Source organism: Neomonachus schauinslandi, chromosome 6, assembly GCF_002201575.2.
Source record: "Neomonachus schauinslandi chromosome 6, ASM220157v2, whole genome shotgun sequence".
Taxonomy (NCBI): domain Eukaryota; kingdom Metazoa; phylum Chordata; class Mammalia; order Carnivora; family Phocidae; genus Neomonachus; species Neomonachus schauinslandi.
Window position 1 is genome coordinate 59384952 of NC_058408.1, and position 16385 is coordinate 59401336.

The window sequence follows — 16385 nt, forward strand, 5'->3', positions numbered from 1 at the left end:
CTAAACAATTCAGAAAAGACCTGAAGCCAGGGGAAAAAAAGGGAAAGAAAGAAAAAGAAAAAGAAAAAGAAAAGAAAAAGAAAAAGATAAAAACAAACAAAAACAGGACAAAACAAAACAAAACAAAAACGGAATATGATCAAATATGATCAGACTCGAGCATAGATCAGTGTCACACACTAGATTTTGGGTTTATTTTGGTCTGTTAGAAGAAAAGTGCCTCCCAAAATTTTGAAGAAAGAAAATTTATGTATGTACAAAAATAAGGGTTAATATGATGAAGGAATGGAATATGACTGTAAAGATGAAAATTATAAAAAATTTTATAAAAGGAATTGATAAGAAGTTGTTTGAAAAAAGAAAGAAAAGGATTTTTAAAAAAAAGGCGAGAGAAGGTGATCAGGCAGGAGACTCCAACAAAGCCATACACTAGAGATTTAGGGTATATTTTGATCTGTTAGAAGAAACTGTATCTCAAAATTTTAAAGAGAACAACTTATATATATATATATATATATATGCCAAAAGTAAGGGTAACTACAATGAAGGGATAGAATATGACTCTAAAAATGAAAAATAAAAATGTTTTTTTAAAAAGGGTTTGATAAGATGTTGGTTGAAAAAGGGAAAAAGAAAAATTCAAAAAAAAGTTAAAAAAATTAATTTTGAAAGACTAAAGAATCATGGTAAAAAAGCCATGAATTCTATGTGCAGTATTCCCCTAGCGCTGGAGTTCTGCCCTTCTCATTGATCGGTAAACTTGGTCTTGGCTGGCTGTTCTTGCTGATCTTCTGGGGGAGGGGCCTGTTGCCGTGGTTCCCAAATGTCTTTGCCAGAGGTGGAATTGCCCCGCCCTTGCCCGTCCGAGCTAAGTAATCTGCTTGGGTTTGCTCTCGGGAGCTTTTGCTCCCTGCAAGCTTTCCCTGCAGGCTTTCCCTACAGCTTTGGAGGACGAGAGTGCAAATGGCGGCCTCCCAATCTCTGCCCTGGAGGAGCCGAGAACTTGGGGCCCCACTCCTCAGTGTGCCCCCAGAGAAAAGTAGTCAGTCACTCCCGTCTCCCCGGTCTCCAGCCGCACTACGTGCTCACCTGGCCTGTGACCGAGCATTTCTATCTCTGGCACACGACCCCGGGTGGAGTCTCCAAACCCAGCAGATCCCTGCTGTGCGCTCCCACGCCGCTCCTCCCAGGGGAGGAAGGGGAGTCTCCCCGGATCTGCTGCTTGTTGGGTCCCTGCTGGAGGAGCAGTGGCCCAACTGGGCCGCGGATCTCGGTTTATGGCAACCCCGAGCTGAGAGCCCACTCCTTGGCTCCGTCTCTGCAGCCAGCTTCCCCACTCCGATACCTGGGAGCTCTGCCGCACTCAGGCACCCTTGGTCTTTCTGTGACCCCGAGGGTCCTGAGACCACACTGTCCCAGCGAGGGTTCCACCCCCGCTTAGCCACTGGAGCAACGTCCCTCAGCAGAGCCAACTTCTAAAAGTTCCGATTTTGTGCTCCACTCTCTATCACTTGCCAGATGCAGCCGACGGAGGGTCCCTCCCCCGCCGTCTATCCTCCCAAATATCCCCTCGGATTCACTTCTCCACACGTCCTACCTTCCAGAAAGTGATGGCTTTTCTGTTCAGAGTGTTGCTATTCTTTTCTTCGATGTCCTGTTGAGTTCGTAGGTGTTCAGAATGGTTTGATCCCTATCCAGCTGAATTCCTGGGACCAGACGAAATCCAAGTCTCCTACTCCTCCGCCATCTTGCCTGGAGCTTTCTTTCTAATATGGAGTTAGGCTTTAAATATTCATTTATAATTGTGATAAGTGCTGTGAAGGAAAGCGCATTTCTACAATGAGGATGAGTTAGCAGGAAGATTCATTGTAGATGAGGAGGTTAAGAAAGGCCTCCCCAAAGTAGAGAGTTTGGAGCTGAAACAAGGAGGGAGGTGGTTACTATGGAAGAAGAGAAGCGTGGGGTATGTTTTAGGGACAGGGAGAAGCATGTATGAAAAGGATTTGTGATCTATTTGAGGAACTGAAGGAAAACCATAGAGAACAGAATGTATGTGGCATGTCGGAGTATGGCATGAGATGGGATGCAGAGTAAGGTGGGGTGAAGAGGTGGTGAACCATGTGAGCTTTGTAGAAACTTTAAGGTCTGTGGTAGTATTCTAAGAATAACAGCCTTTAAAGAGTATTAAGTAGAGTGTACATGTTCTGCTTAACATCTTTACAAAAATTGGGTGCTGTGTGGGACATATGTTAGAGTCAAGGATGATTATGGAGAGACCAGGCAGGGTATCAAAGTAGCTGAGCTGAGAGGTGCCAGCAGTCTAGACAAAGATGATAGCACTGGAAATGTAGACAGGCCTTTGTGATTCACAGGATGTAGAAGTGAATTACAGACAGACATCCAGCGTGACGCCCAGCTTTCTGACTGGTGACTAGTTTTCCAGTTTACTGGAATCAGGATTAACTGAATGTTTGGGGGCAGTATACATGAGTTTATTTTTAGACTTTTTTGTCTGAGATGCTTCTGAGGTGTCCAGGTTAAAATGCTGAGAAAGTAATTGCTTGTCTGGATATAAAGGGAAAACATGGGCTAAATATAGTTGCCATATAGTGTTTGGATAGTGGATGCGTCACAGCAGTTGGAGAGTCCAGCAGAGGGGTGGGAGGATGTCTAGGAACAGAAGATGTGATATAATCAAAGGGAACAATATTTAGGAGGCAAAATTACCTACTCAACATAAAAGTGGCAGGGGTGATGATGTTGAGGGAAAAGATAAAAATTTAAAGATTAACTTTAGCTTTATTGTGAGTATTGAAAGAAACTGGGTATTCATCCTGTCTGATGGCTGAGTAATGTTCCATTGTACATATGGACCACATCTTCTTTATCCATTCACCTGTTGAAGGGCTTCTCGGCTCTTTCCACAGTTTGGCTATTGCGGACATTGCTGCTATGAACGTTGGGGTCCATATGGCCCTTCTTTTCACTACATCTGTATCTTTCGGGTAAATACCTAGTAGTGCAATTGCTGGGTCGTAGGGTAGCTCTTTTTTTAACGTCTTGGGGAACCTCCATACTGTTTTCCAACGTGGCTGTACCAGCTTGAATTTCCACTGAGTGTAAGGGAGTTCCCCTTACTCCACATCCTCGGCAACACTTGTTGTTTCCTGCCTTGTTAATTTTTGCCATTCTAACTGGTGTAAGGTGGTGTCTCAATGTGGTTTTGATTTGAATTTCCCTGATGGCTAATGATGTTGAACATCTTTTCATGTGTCTGTTAGCCATTTGTATGTCTTCTTTGGAGAAGTGTCTGTTCATGTCTTCTGCCCATTTTTTGACTTGATTATTTGTTTTTTGGGTGTTGAGTTTGAGAACTTCTTTATAGATCTTGGATACCAACCCTTATCTGTAGTGTCATTTGCAAATATCTTCTCCCATTCCGTGGGTTACCTCTTAGTTTTCCTTTGCTGTGCAGAAGCTTTTTATCTTGATGAAGTCCCAAAAGTTCATTTTTGCTTTTGTTTCCCTTGCCTTTGGAGATGTGTCTTGAGGGGCCCCTGGGTGGCTCAGTCGGTTGAGCATCTCCCTTTGTCTCGGGTCATGATCCCGGGGTCCTCGGATCAAGCCCCGCATTGGACTCCTTGCCCAGTGGGGAGTCTGCTTCTCTCTCTCCCTCTGTCTGCCACTCCCCCTGCTTGTGCTCTCTCTGTCTGTCTGTCAAATAAATAAGTAAAATTAAAAAAAAAGAGAGAGACGTGTTTTGAAAGAAGTTGCTGTGGCGGATTTCAAAGAGGTTACTGCCTATGTTCTCCTGTAGGATTTTGATGGATTCCTGTCTCACATTGACATCTTTCATCCATTTTGAGTTTATCTTTTTGTATGGTGTAAGGGAATGGTCCAGCTTCATTCTTCTGCATGTGGCTGTCCAATTTTCCCAGCACCACTTATTGAAGAGACTGTCTTTTTTTTCATTGGATATTTTTTCCTGCTTTGTTGAAGATTAGTTGACCATATATTTGCAGGTCTATTTCTGGAGTCTCTATTTTGTTCCATTGATCTATGTGTCTGTTTTTGTGCCAGTACCATGCTGTCTTGGTGATCACAGGTTTGTAATAGAGCTTGAAGTCAGGCAACATGATGCCCCCGGGTTTGTTTTTCTTTTTCAACATTCCCTTGGCAATTTGGGGTCTTTTCTGGTTCCATACAAATTTTAGGATTGTTTGTTCCAGCTCTTTGAAAAATGCCAATGCTATTTTAATAGGGATGGCATTGAAAGTGTAGATTGCTCTGGGCAGCATAGATATTTTAAGAATGTTTATTCTTCCAATCCATGAGCATGGTATGTTTTTCCATCTCTTTGTGCTTCCTCAATTTCTTTCATAAGTGTTCTGTAGTTTCTAGGTATAGATCCTTCACCTCTTTGGTTAGGTTTTTTCCTAGGTATCTTATGGTTTGTGGTGCTATTGTAAATGGAATTGATTCCTTAATTTCTCTTTCTATAGTTACATTGTTAGTGTATAGAAAAGCAACTGATTTCTATGCATTGACTTTATATCCTGCCACTTTGCTGAATTCCTGTATGAGTTCTAGCAATTTTGGGGGTGGAGTCTTTTGGGTTTTCTGCATAAAGTATCATGTCATCTGTGAAGAGAGAATTTGGCTCTTTCTTTGTGCATTTGAATGCTTTTTATTTCTTTTTGTTGTCTGATTGCTGAGGGTAGGACTTCTAGTACTATGTTGAACAAAAGTGGCGATAGTGGACATCCCTGCCGTGTTCCTGACCTTAGGGCAAAAGTTCTCAGTTTTTTCCCATTGAGAATGATATTTGCTGTGGGTTTTTTGTAGATGGCTTTTATGATATTGAGGTATATTCCCTGTATTCCTACACTCTGAAGAGTTTTAATCAGGAAAAAAAATGAAAGAAAGTGGATAAAGGAACTGCTGAAGTTTAGCCATAGACAGTGTTTCCACTTAGAATACTGGTTTTTGGGGAGTGTTACTGTCATTTTCTCTGTCTGTCTGTCTCTTGCACACACACATTTTTTGTTATCAATTAAGTATGAGGATTGGTGTTGAAATAGTTTTTTTCAATAATAAAACTTCTAAGAGTAGTTAGCATATGAGTCTTAAAAATGGACATAGTATACACCAATTCCTAATGAATCTCAGGAATCTAAGTTTGTGTTCTTTGGAACTCTGTTTGAGAAACATTTGCTTAACACCATTAATAGACTCAGGCAGTGGAAATGTATACAGTGGAAATGCATACCAGTTGATCTCAATGTTCTTCCCTCCCTCTCCACCCTGTGCTCCCCAATCTCTTCCTCTCTGTAGAAGTAACACTTCTTCCTAGGAGTTGGAATAGCAAGATTCAGTTTAAAGGGGTGTCTGGGTGAAGGGGAGTGGAGGTCAAAATATATGGTGAAATCAGTGATGATAGCCTGGATTTTGGGTTTGTTTTGACCAGTGGTTATGTGAGGAGTTTTCCTGGGTTTTAAGTGTGATGAATCTTTGGTAACTGGTGAAAACATCCAGCTTGGCAGCAACTGGAGGTAACTAGAGGAGGTCCATTTCATTTATAGTCAAATACAGTAAATCTTGAGAAAAGGATATTCTGGTACAAATCTGCAGGTAATTGGGGTGGGTGCAGGAAGGGGTATTCAGTAAAGAAAGAGACTGATTTAATTTTGGAAGTGAGTGAGACTGGGAGAGGGAAAGTTTGTGATTTGAATATTTGGAGCTTGTAAATTCCTTTATGTTGTTAATTGATGTGTAAGTGTGTGCCTGTGTTGCCCATGTCTTTGGCTGTAAAAGAAGAATGAGTTTATTTCAACAAATCGCCATTGGTATGGTAGTGAGATCATTAGCATCCTCTTCATATATGGGGAGTCATATATAGTTTTAAAAAGCACCCTGAAACAAATAATACATTATGTTAATAAAAAAAATAAATAATAAAAAGCAGTGGAAGAAGATTGCTACAGAAGGGTTAAGCAAGTAAGAGTGGTGTTATGAGCTATTGGTACATTATGTTTTAGGATTTTGCTTGAATCTGAAGCCTAACTTATATATATTTTTATCCCCAATGCCTGGTGTAATGCTGGTAAATACGGCCTTTAAATGAGTGGATTAATGAATCCGTAAAATTCATTTGTTTTAAAGTCTGACCTTGATTATTACCTCATATTAGTAGAGCAGAGAAGAACACTTGATGCTAAATTTACTTTGAAGCTGAACAAAACCAAAAGTATCCAGATGACCACAGGGTTCTAGTACAAATTTATAACCACTAGTTTGACATAAATTGTGTGGTTGCTATTAAGAACAATAATATGGCGCCTTAGCAGATAGAAGATAACTGACTTTTGCTTGATCTCTCATGCTTTGCAAGGAGCAAGCCAAGCTGATGGGCAAGAAACAATTGGTCATGGTATATTAATGAATAGCAGAATCTTGCCGAGTTGATTATCATTGCTTAAAAACCTATTATGTTTTATTCCTGCTTCTTGTACCTTTACACACATAGTATCTCTGCATGAGGTGAGTGGTAGGGGCACAAGAGAGTAGTGTTGAATGAATGTATAGATGAGTGAATCCATATGTACTTTTGCCGGGCATAGCTTTCTTATTATTTTTATTTACCTATATTGTACTAGCATTCGAAATGACTAATTCTGTCTCACACATGCATAATATCTATTTTGGAGTTCAAGTGACCCCATAGGTAGCTTCATTATACTCTTAGGATGATGATAAATAGTTGAAATTATCTGCATATCATTATGTCCTCAATACTTCTTATATTGTTGGGTCATTATCCCTCCTCTTTTCCCTGTCTCTTCTTCATGACTTGGAGGCCTTCTTTTGTCGTATTCAATCACTGATACAATTTTTCAGTGTTTAAAAAAATATTATTTACTACTAACTGTTTACCATAAGCCATACTGGTTACTATGGACCATAGAGATACCTGAGACATGGCCCTTCTCAAGAAGCTCCAATCAATAGAAGATGCAGGCATATATTTATATGGCCAATAAGATGCTGTGATAAGCATAGCATAAGACAAAGCAAATATAAGGTTCTGTGTTATCATTTTGGAACGAGAATAATTATAATGGAGAGTAAGGCAGTCAAGGCAGGCTTTCCAGAGGAGTTCATTCATAAGCCAAGCCAAGAGCAGCAAGCCAAAGTGAATGACGCATATTCCAGGTAGAAGATCTGGTGTGACCGTGTGAGTTATCAGGTAGATGCCCGTGTCTCAACAGTGACAGGGAATATAGAAAGCAGAGCAAATTTAGAGACAAATCATTGAGATTAGCTCTCCATCTATCTAGAGCCAGCATATTCTTCAAAACACAGGTCTTATCTCCTCTTTTTTCTGAAGCTCTGTCATGCTACCCTAACCCAAAGTATTTTTTGCTCCATAGCATGACAAGCTATAAAATCTTAGAATAGTTGAATGTATATAGAAAAAAATAACAAATGCGTTGTTATGCTTGAGTCCAAATAATCAATTTCATAAATACAGAGTAGGAGAAACAGAATAGAGCCTATAAATATGAAAAATAATTCAAAGGTTTTAGACTACTGATAACTTAAGAGGATGTAGGGCTCCTCCAAATATTGTCCTTAATTTCAGGCTACACTAACAGCAACAGTCTTTCTGGAATGATGGAGTTGAGAAGCAGAGTGTACGATGGGAGAGTGACAGGACACTGTTATGTGTGCCTCATTTGTTAAGCCATCAGAAACCTACTCAGAGAGCAACTATGGTTGTGATAGGCTCACATTCATACCATGTAAAATGTAAAGAACCAAAGTACTTAACACAGAAGACAAAAGAAGAAAAATTAACTTTCCCAAATATTTGAAAGGAATTTGCAATTGACTGCAGAGAGTAGACCGAGGGCCAATGTCTGAAAGTAGAAGAAGTGTTTTTGTTTAATATAAAGAAGCTGTTTTGTTTTGTTTTGGATGGTGTTTTTTTAAAGATGTAATGATCAATTTAGGATGACAATGAGTTTTTGTCATTGGAGGTATTTGAGTATGGTGAATGCTGAAGATAATTTAATCATCAGTTGGATAAGAAGGTTTTACCAAGTGTCAGTTCCCAAGTCTGTTCCATGGGTGCCCAGGGGTTCTGTAATTTTTTGTAAGGGGGTCTGCAAGGTGAAAATGATTTTCATAGTAGCATTAAGCTGTTTGCTTTTTTGACAGTGTAAATGTTTGTACTGATGGTTCAAAAGCAGTGAAAGATAAACATGTTGGTACCTCCACCCACACTTACTGGTCGTTCTAATTCTTCAGTTGCCTGGGGAAAAAAGCCACCTTTCTTTAAGAGTGTATATGGGGGCACTTGGCTGGCTCAGTTGGTGGAGCATGTGACTATTGATCTCGGGGTCATGAGTTTGAGCCCCATGTTGGGCACAGAGCATACTTAAATAAATAAATAAATAAATAAATAAAATTTTAAAATGAGCAGCCTTAGGGGCACCTGGGGGCCTCAGTCGGTTAAGTGTCTGCCTTTGCCTCAGGTCATGATCCTGGGGTCCTGGTATAAAGCCCTGTATTAGCTCCCTGCCCAGAGGGGAGTCTTCTCCCTCTCCCTCCACCCCTTCCCTCCTCTCCCACCCCGTGCTCTCTCTCTGGCTCTCTCTCTCAAATAAATAAATAAATAAATAAAATCTTTTTTAAAAAAAGAAGCTTCATTTGAAGGAACTAGTCTTTGCTAGTTAATCCTATCACCTGAAAACCTGCATTTCAAAACAGTCAGTGAATAAAAAACAGAACATAGCTATTTTTCAGATGAAATCTTTAGTTTCTATAAGGCTATCACATTTTATCTTATACAGTAGTTCTTGGCTAAACTGCTTTAATATTTAAGCAAACAATAATGTGAAAGGAATTTAGGTTCCGAGGATTAGACTCAAATTCAAGGTATAGTAGTCTACTCACACTTCTTAATGCATAGAAATATTGTATTTGGCTATTTTGAAACATCTTCACAAATCATAAAATAAAGACAATACTAAAATAAAAAGCATCCAAATTTTTCATAAAGAATAGATTTGTGTTTCTCAATGTCTATAAAATCTTCTACTATATATTGAAAATGCAGAAGAAACTCTCCTACAAAGAAACAAATTTAGGATGAAAGGTAAAAGAAGATAATTTGGAAGAAAAGAAGCCTGAAGCTATTTTTGTGTCAAAAAGAAAAATCAAAACCTTTTATTTTGTCCCAGGACTTAATAATTCAATTGTATTTTTCCCTAAAAAAAAAAAAAAGCCATAAACAATGATTGTATTAGTTAAATAAGTACTTTTTTTCCTTTAAAAATCTTACATTAGGATCAAATTACTTCCAAATTTAACTTGATTGATTTCTGAATAACACATGCCACTTTAAAATGAAATTCTTGTATTCTAGAGAGTATTACAAGCTGCCAAAAAGCAAGAGAGGAAAACTGTATTGTTTTAAAGTATGCTTGAATAAATAAATGTTTTGCAGATCGCTAATAGCCAATAACATTATTTGGAAGGTTTAGAGATGATCTGGTTTGCATTAAACATATTTACACTTTAAAATGCCTTCATGAATTAAGTCAAGCTTTACGGCAAACAGATGCTAAGAAATATGAAAATATATAGAGTTTTGCTGTATTAAGATTATCATAATCTAAGGGATTCATTTCACCAGATTTTGAATAACCACTTGACATTATTTTTTCCAGAGAGCACAGTCAGATGAACTGGAAAAAATTGAAAAGCACGGCCGGTCCTCCAAAGACAAGGAAAATGCCAAGTCTCTGGACAAACCTGAACAGTAAGCACACCTCAGGACCTCGTAGAAGGCCACCAGGCTATGGGCAGCCTCTTTCCATTTGGAAAATGTAGTGTTTTCCGGGCATAATTGTTCTGAATGATAGGAGGATAAACATCTGTTTATATGAATTATATTTTCCTCTTAACTTGGCTTTATTTCCTTAGGTTCCTTTATGAACTGTCACTAATCCCCAACTTCTCAGAGAGAGTCTTTTGTATTCTGTTCCAGTCCACGTTTTCAGAAAGCATTTGCTCAATTCGTCGCAAACTGGAATTGCTACAGAAGTTGTGTGAGGTGGGTTCTGATCCATAGAATGCTGACGATTGAGTTCTGATGTTTAATTGTGTCCAGTCATGTTCATATTTCAAAAACATTTTCTTTAATGTACTGTAAGTATGCATAAATTTGCAGGATAGCAGTTCCACAGAAGAGAACATACCACGATTGGTTTCAAGATCAAAGCGAAAACTCAGAGGCGCCCACCGCCATGGGGCCCTGTTGGTAGAGTGCACTTGTTAGCTCCTACCTTCATGAATTTCTGTCCCTTCACAAACTCTTCACTTTCCATTGTCCTCTCCTACATCAGACTTCAGATTGGATGTGATGTGAAGGCATTTTATTTATTCTCCTTCAGTTTTGGAAGGGGCTTCCAACAAATTGTTAATGATTCTATCCAAATAATCTAGGAACAGCTGTATGACTCAATAGCAGATAAATATTCTTCTGAAAACAAAGAATAAATGCTTGGCAGAAATTACCAATATTACCATTTAAAACAATTTGTCAAAAATCAATAGTACCATTCGTTCTGGTTGTGGTAAATCATTTTGAAAACTAGTAAGATGTTATTAAAGACACATTTTCAGAGAAAAGAAGACATGCAAATTCCAGCTAAGCTTTGTGTTTTGGAAAAAGTGAGTGTGCACTTTTCAGGGATAAATCTAAATTTGGAAATTAATCTTTATAACTGTGTTTTGCCAAATATTTCTATTGCTCCAGAGGTAGGTATAATTAGGATGATGGCAATGACATTATTTTGTAGTAGTTCTCATATTACAGCCTTATTTGTTTTCAGTGCAATTATATCATAGAAATCACCTAGAGTGGTCTCTCAGTTTACAAATGTATACCTGAATGCTTGTAGGGGATACAGCTTCCTTTTTTTTTTTATTATGTTATGTTAATAACCATACATTACATCATTACTTTTTGATGTAGTGTTCCATGATTCATTGTTTGCGTATAACACCCAGTGCTCCATTCAGTATGTGCCCTCTTTAATACCCATCACCAGGCTAACCCATCCCCCCACCCCCCTCCCCTCTAGAACCCTCAGTTTGTTTCTCAGAGTCCATCGTCTCTCATGGTTCATCTCCCCCTCTGATTTCCCCCCTTCATTTTTCCCTTCCTACTATCTTCTTTTTTTTTTTTTTTTAAATACAATGTATTATTTGTTTCAGAGGTACAGGTCTGTGATTCAACAGTCTTACACAATTCACAGCGCTCACCATAGCACATACCCTCCCCAGTGTCTATCACCCAGCCATCCCATCCCTCCCACCCCAACCCCCACTCCAGCAACCCTCAGTTTGTTTCCTGAGATTAAGAATTCCTCGTATCAGTGAGATCATATGATACATGTCTTTTTCTGATTGACTTATTTCGCTCAGCATAATACCCTCCAGTTCCATCAACATCCTTGCAAATGGCAAGATTTCATTTCTTTTGATGGCTGCATAATATTCCATTGTGTATATATACCACATCTTCTTTATCCATTCATCTGTCGATGGACATCTTGGCTCTTTCCACAGTTTGGCTGTTGTGGACATTGCTGCTATAAACATCGGGGTGCACGTACCCCTTCGGATCACTACATTTGTATCTTTGGGGTAAATACCCAGAAGTGCAATTGCTGGGTCATAGGGTAGCTCTATTTTCAACTTTTTGAGGAACCTCCATACTGTTTTCCAGAGTGGCTTTACCAGCTTGCATTCCCACCAACAGTGTAGGAGGGTTCCCTTTTCTCTGCATCCTGGCCAACATCTGTCGTTTCCTGACTTATTAATTTTAGCCATTCTGACTGGTATGAGGTGGTATCTCATTGAGGTTTTGATTTGGATTTCCCTGATGCCGAGCGATGTTGAGCACTTTTTCATGTGTCTGTAGGGTAGGTGGTACAGCTTCTTAAAGTTAACTTTGGAAACACCACTCAAAAACTAATGATGTAATGTATGGTGATTAACATAACATAATAATAATAATAAAAAATCCTAATAATAAGCAACGATACAGTTTGGATGTGACCCAAAATTATTAGGATAATATGAATATCTGCCACTAACTTAAGATAATTAAAAAAAAACTTTGTCTAAGAGAGAAAATGTTCTTTATTTGGTTTTACAGACATTAAAAAATGGCCCAGGGGTTATGCAGATCCTGGGTTTGGTTCTTGCTTTTGGCAACTACATGAATGGAGGGAATAAGACTCGAGGACAGGCCGATGGCTTCGGATTAGACATTCTTCCAAAGCTGAAAGATGTCAAAAGCAGTGTAAGTATTTTGTATGAATGAATGTAGGCAAATTGAAGATTAGATGCTTTATTTAGTAATAAGTTTGACTGTAAGCCTGTTGTAATAAATGTTTCTTTATGTTCCAAGGTCTTGATGTTCTGAACTAGATAAAAGTATATGGCCATCATATGTTTATGATTTTGTGAATAATGTTTCCTAAAGTGAGTAATTGTGAATCCTATGTCTAATGCATAATCGAGTAGAGGATTTTTTTTATGTTTCTTTTATTATTATTATTATGTTATGTTAATCACCATACATTACATCATTAGTTTTTGATGTAGTGTTCCATGATTCACTGTTTGCATATTAACACCCAGTGCTCCATGCAGAACAAGTAGAGGATTTTTAAAATAAAAATAATTATTTTTCACTCTGTTATTATCATGTCTGCTAATATGTATCCTTTTGGAGTCTGAGGATTAATTACTTTTCATAAATTAGATGGTATTCCTCTTCTGTGTTAAGTAATGGAGGCCAGCATTCTTGTGTTTTAAAAACAAAACAAAGATGGGTGAAAGTAGATTGAAAATAAAATGTAAAGGATGATCCTGCTTTTCTACATATCATCCTCCCCTTTATACTGGTATGTGTGGGGATGTCTAAGCCTTTTTGCAGGCCTAATTAATTTTTGATCCTACTTCTATACTTGTATTTGTTTAAAATTAACATCTAAGGGATTATAAGAGTGTCAGTAAAAATATAATATTAGGGAAACAACTATGTTGGTTAGAGTTAATGTGTGAGATTGTAAACTTAGAAAATAATAGAATTCTGTTTCTCTGATAAAAGAATCTCCACAAAAAAAAGAGAAGATAGTAGGAAGGGAAAAATGAAGGGGAGGAAATCAGAGGGGGAGATAAACCATGAGAGACTATGGACTCTGAGAAGCAAACCGAGGGTTCTAGAGGGGAGGGGTGTGGGGGGATGTGTTAGCCTGGTGATGGGTCTTAAAGAGGGCACGTATTGAATGGAGCACTGGGTGTTATTCACAAACAATGAAGCATGGAACACTACATCAAAAACTAATGATGTAATGTATGGTGATTAACATAACATAATAATAATAATAAAAAAAGAATCTCCACACAGAACTATATGATAAAGAAAATTATGGTCATGTTTTTAAAATTATAAATATACGTAAACGACTGGCTCATAGAAATGGAAATACTAAAATTGTTCTTCCTAGATAATGAATATAGTTGACCCTTGAATGGTGCAGGGCACTGACCTCCTGCTCCGTTGAAGATCCGCATATAACTTTTGACTCTCCTAAAGCTTAACTACTAATAGCCTACTGTTGATGAGAAGTCTCACCGATAACATTAGCCGATTAACACCTATTTCCTATGTTATATGTAACATATATGGTATTCTTCCAATAAGGTAAGTTAGAGAAAAGAAAATGTTATTAAGAAAATCATTAGGGGGTGCCTGGGTGGCTCAGTTGGTTAAGCGACTGCCTTCAGCTCAGGTCATGATCCTGGAGTCCCGGGATCGAGTCCCGCATCCGGCTCCCTGCTCCGCAGGGAGTCTGCTTCTCCCTCTGACCCTCCTCCCTCTCATGCTCTCTGTCTCTCATTCTCTCTGTCTCAAATAAATAAATAAAATCTTTAAAAAAAAAAAAAGAAAATCATTAGGAAGAGAAAATACATTTCCAGTACTGTACTATATTTGTTGAAAAAAAATCTAAGTGTAAGTGGACCCATGCAATTCAAACCCATGTTGTTCAAGGGTCAGCTGTAATTCCCACCTAAGAAAGAGATACTTTTTATTGTTTTTTCTGTTGGCCAACAACTCATTTGCTCATTCATTCATACATCCACTCGTACATCCATTTACCATTCTTTCACTGAGTTCTATGAAATCCCACACACTGCTTTTCCAAAATTGAATAAAGCCATCATCCTGTCTTGGAACATCAGCAGCACATACAATTTTGGTGATTTTTATGGTTATATTTGTTCAGATGCTATTATATTTGTATGGCACAAGTTTTCACAGGAACCTCCAGTATGTCAACCGGATAAATCACATTTGTTCAAAAGCAAAACTCTCTTCTAAGCACTTGAATAGTTCTTAACAACTGATTGTTGGATTGAAACAAGTAACATTTGCAAATAACACTGGAATATAAATAGCATCAACATAATATTTAGCTTATAAAAATGGATCTGAAATAGATTCTAATAATTATAATTATATATGAATAAAGGATTATTTGTTTTTTATTGGTTGATATATCTTATTCAATCTCCCAATAAGTTAAATTTTATTAATTTAAATAACTACAAGGAATAATCTGGATAAAAATTGCATAATAAAATCAAGAAACAAAATTTTATTTTATAATTTCACTTGCATTCTCACAAGAGTTATGTGAAGTCTTCTTTATTTGGTTCTTTCTGTATAAAACAAATATAACTGTGTCTACTTCTTAGTACTATTTGTAGACCTGTATGGACAGAGCTGTTATTTAGATCACTCAGAATTTTCACCCAGCATGCCTATCAGCAGGCATTTAATAAATGTTTTGTTAATTGATTCAAGTATGGTTAACCATTTCATTGATTTATAAGTTAGGAAGGAGAAAGGAAAGTTGCTTTAATTATTTACAAGCGAATGCTCTTTCTAATAAATATATTACTTTTATTATTGCAGTGTATAACTGCATAACATATTATTATGTTATTATTACTATAAATTACTATGAGGGAAGTCTCTAAAAGGTGTATTATCATATCATGTCAAATTAAATTATAATGGGATATTGCTTTGTATAAATAGAGGGAAAATAATGGTTAGATTGAACATTTCAGGGGATGTAGTTTGTGTTGTACGGTTTTTTAAAAATATATATATTTGTCCTCCCACATTCAAATTATCTAGTACTAATTTCAAGTGATGCAAAAAAAGAGAAATCATTAAAAATGCCCCTAAGTGTGCCAGAAAGGGGGTGAAAAGCTATTCTTTGAAAACCCTTAGAATAGGAACAATCCTACATTTTTTTTTCCTATAGAAATACATACATTGCATTATTTATAGCTGTGAGGACATTAATTCCTCAATCTCAGTTGCTGACATAGCAATTTATAATATGTATTTGCATTTTTAAAGCCCCTGCTTACTTAAAATAATACTTAACTTTATTTTCCTGATCCCTATACTAACAAATTTTAATCAGTCTTACTGTTGGAATGATACCTGCTGGTCCAGAAATGGTATAGAAATAAATGCTGGCAGGATTGAGTCATTTCAGCTAAAGTAGTAGTTATACCTTTTAATGATAAAAATGACAATTAATGAACTAATTTTCTGATCGAGGAGGGCAAAAGCAGCAAAGTATTCACAGTTGAGACTCCATCCTAGAACAGTTGTGCTTCTACTTGGAGCTTAGATTAGAACATTGGGAAAAACAGGATCTTCTGCCATTAAACTCCTTTGATGCAGTGGCCGAAGTACTTTGAAATGTAGGATCTCACATTTTATTCTAAATGTTCTCACTTATATATTGATTTACTGGAATTTATTTTACTTGACACTGCATATTTAATATTTAAAAAAATATATTTTTACTTTGGTCTTTCTGCCTAGGACAATAGCAGAAGCCTTTTGTCATATATTGTTTCCTATTATCTTCGAAATTTTGATGAGGTAAGACAGTTTTTACATATAGTTTGATTTTGTTATTTGTTGTTTTGCCATTGCCATTGTTGTTGTATCTTTATTTATATTAATGCTGGTTTGTTTTAAAATTATGTGTTTCTTGCTAATTAGGATGCTGGAAAAGAACAGTGTGTTTTTCCACTGCCAGAACCCCAGGACCTTTTTCAGGCCTCACAGATGAAGTTTGAAGATTTTCAAAAAGATCTCAGAAAACTAAAGAAAGACCTGAAAGGTAACTTATAATCTTAAAGGATCATGTTTGTATTACCGAATGCTTTTTTAAGGAGAAAACCACAGATTTTTCAATGTTTTTTTA

At 37.3% G+C, this 16385-nt stretch overlaps 1 protein-coding gene across 1 annotated transcript in view; it reads left to right on the plus strand.

Annotated features, from left to right (window-relative positions):
• FMN2 (formin 2) overlaps positions 1–16385 on the plus strand; it is a 373610-nt gene that overhangs the window by 221734 nt on the left and 135491 nt on the right. The window contains exons 7-11 of the mRNA XM_021682678.2: positions 9735–9826; positions 9991–10120; positions 12233–12379; positions 15998–16057; positions 16181–16301. Coding sequence (XP_021538353.1) covers positions 9735–9826; positions 9991–10120; positions 12233–12379; positions 15998–16057; positions 16181–16301 — 550 coding nt within the window. The remainder of the gene's footprint in view (positions 1–9734; positions 9827–9990; positions 10121–12232; positions 12380–15997; positions 16058–16180; positions 16302–16385) is intronic.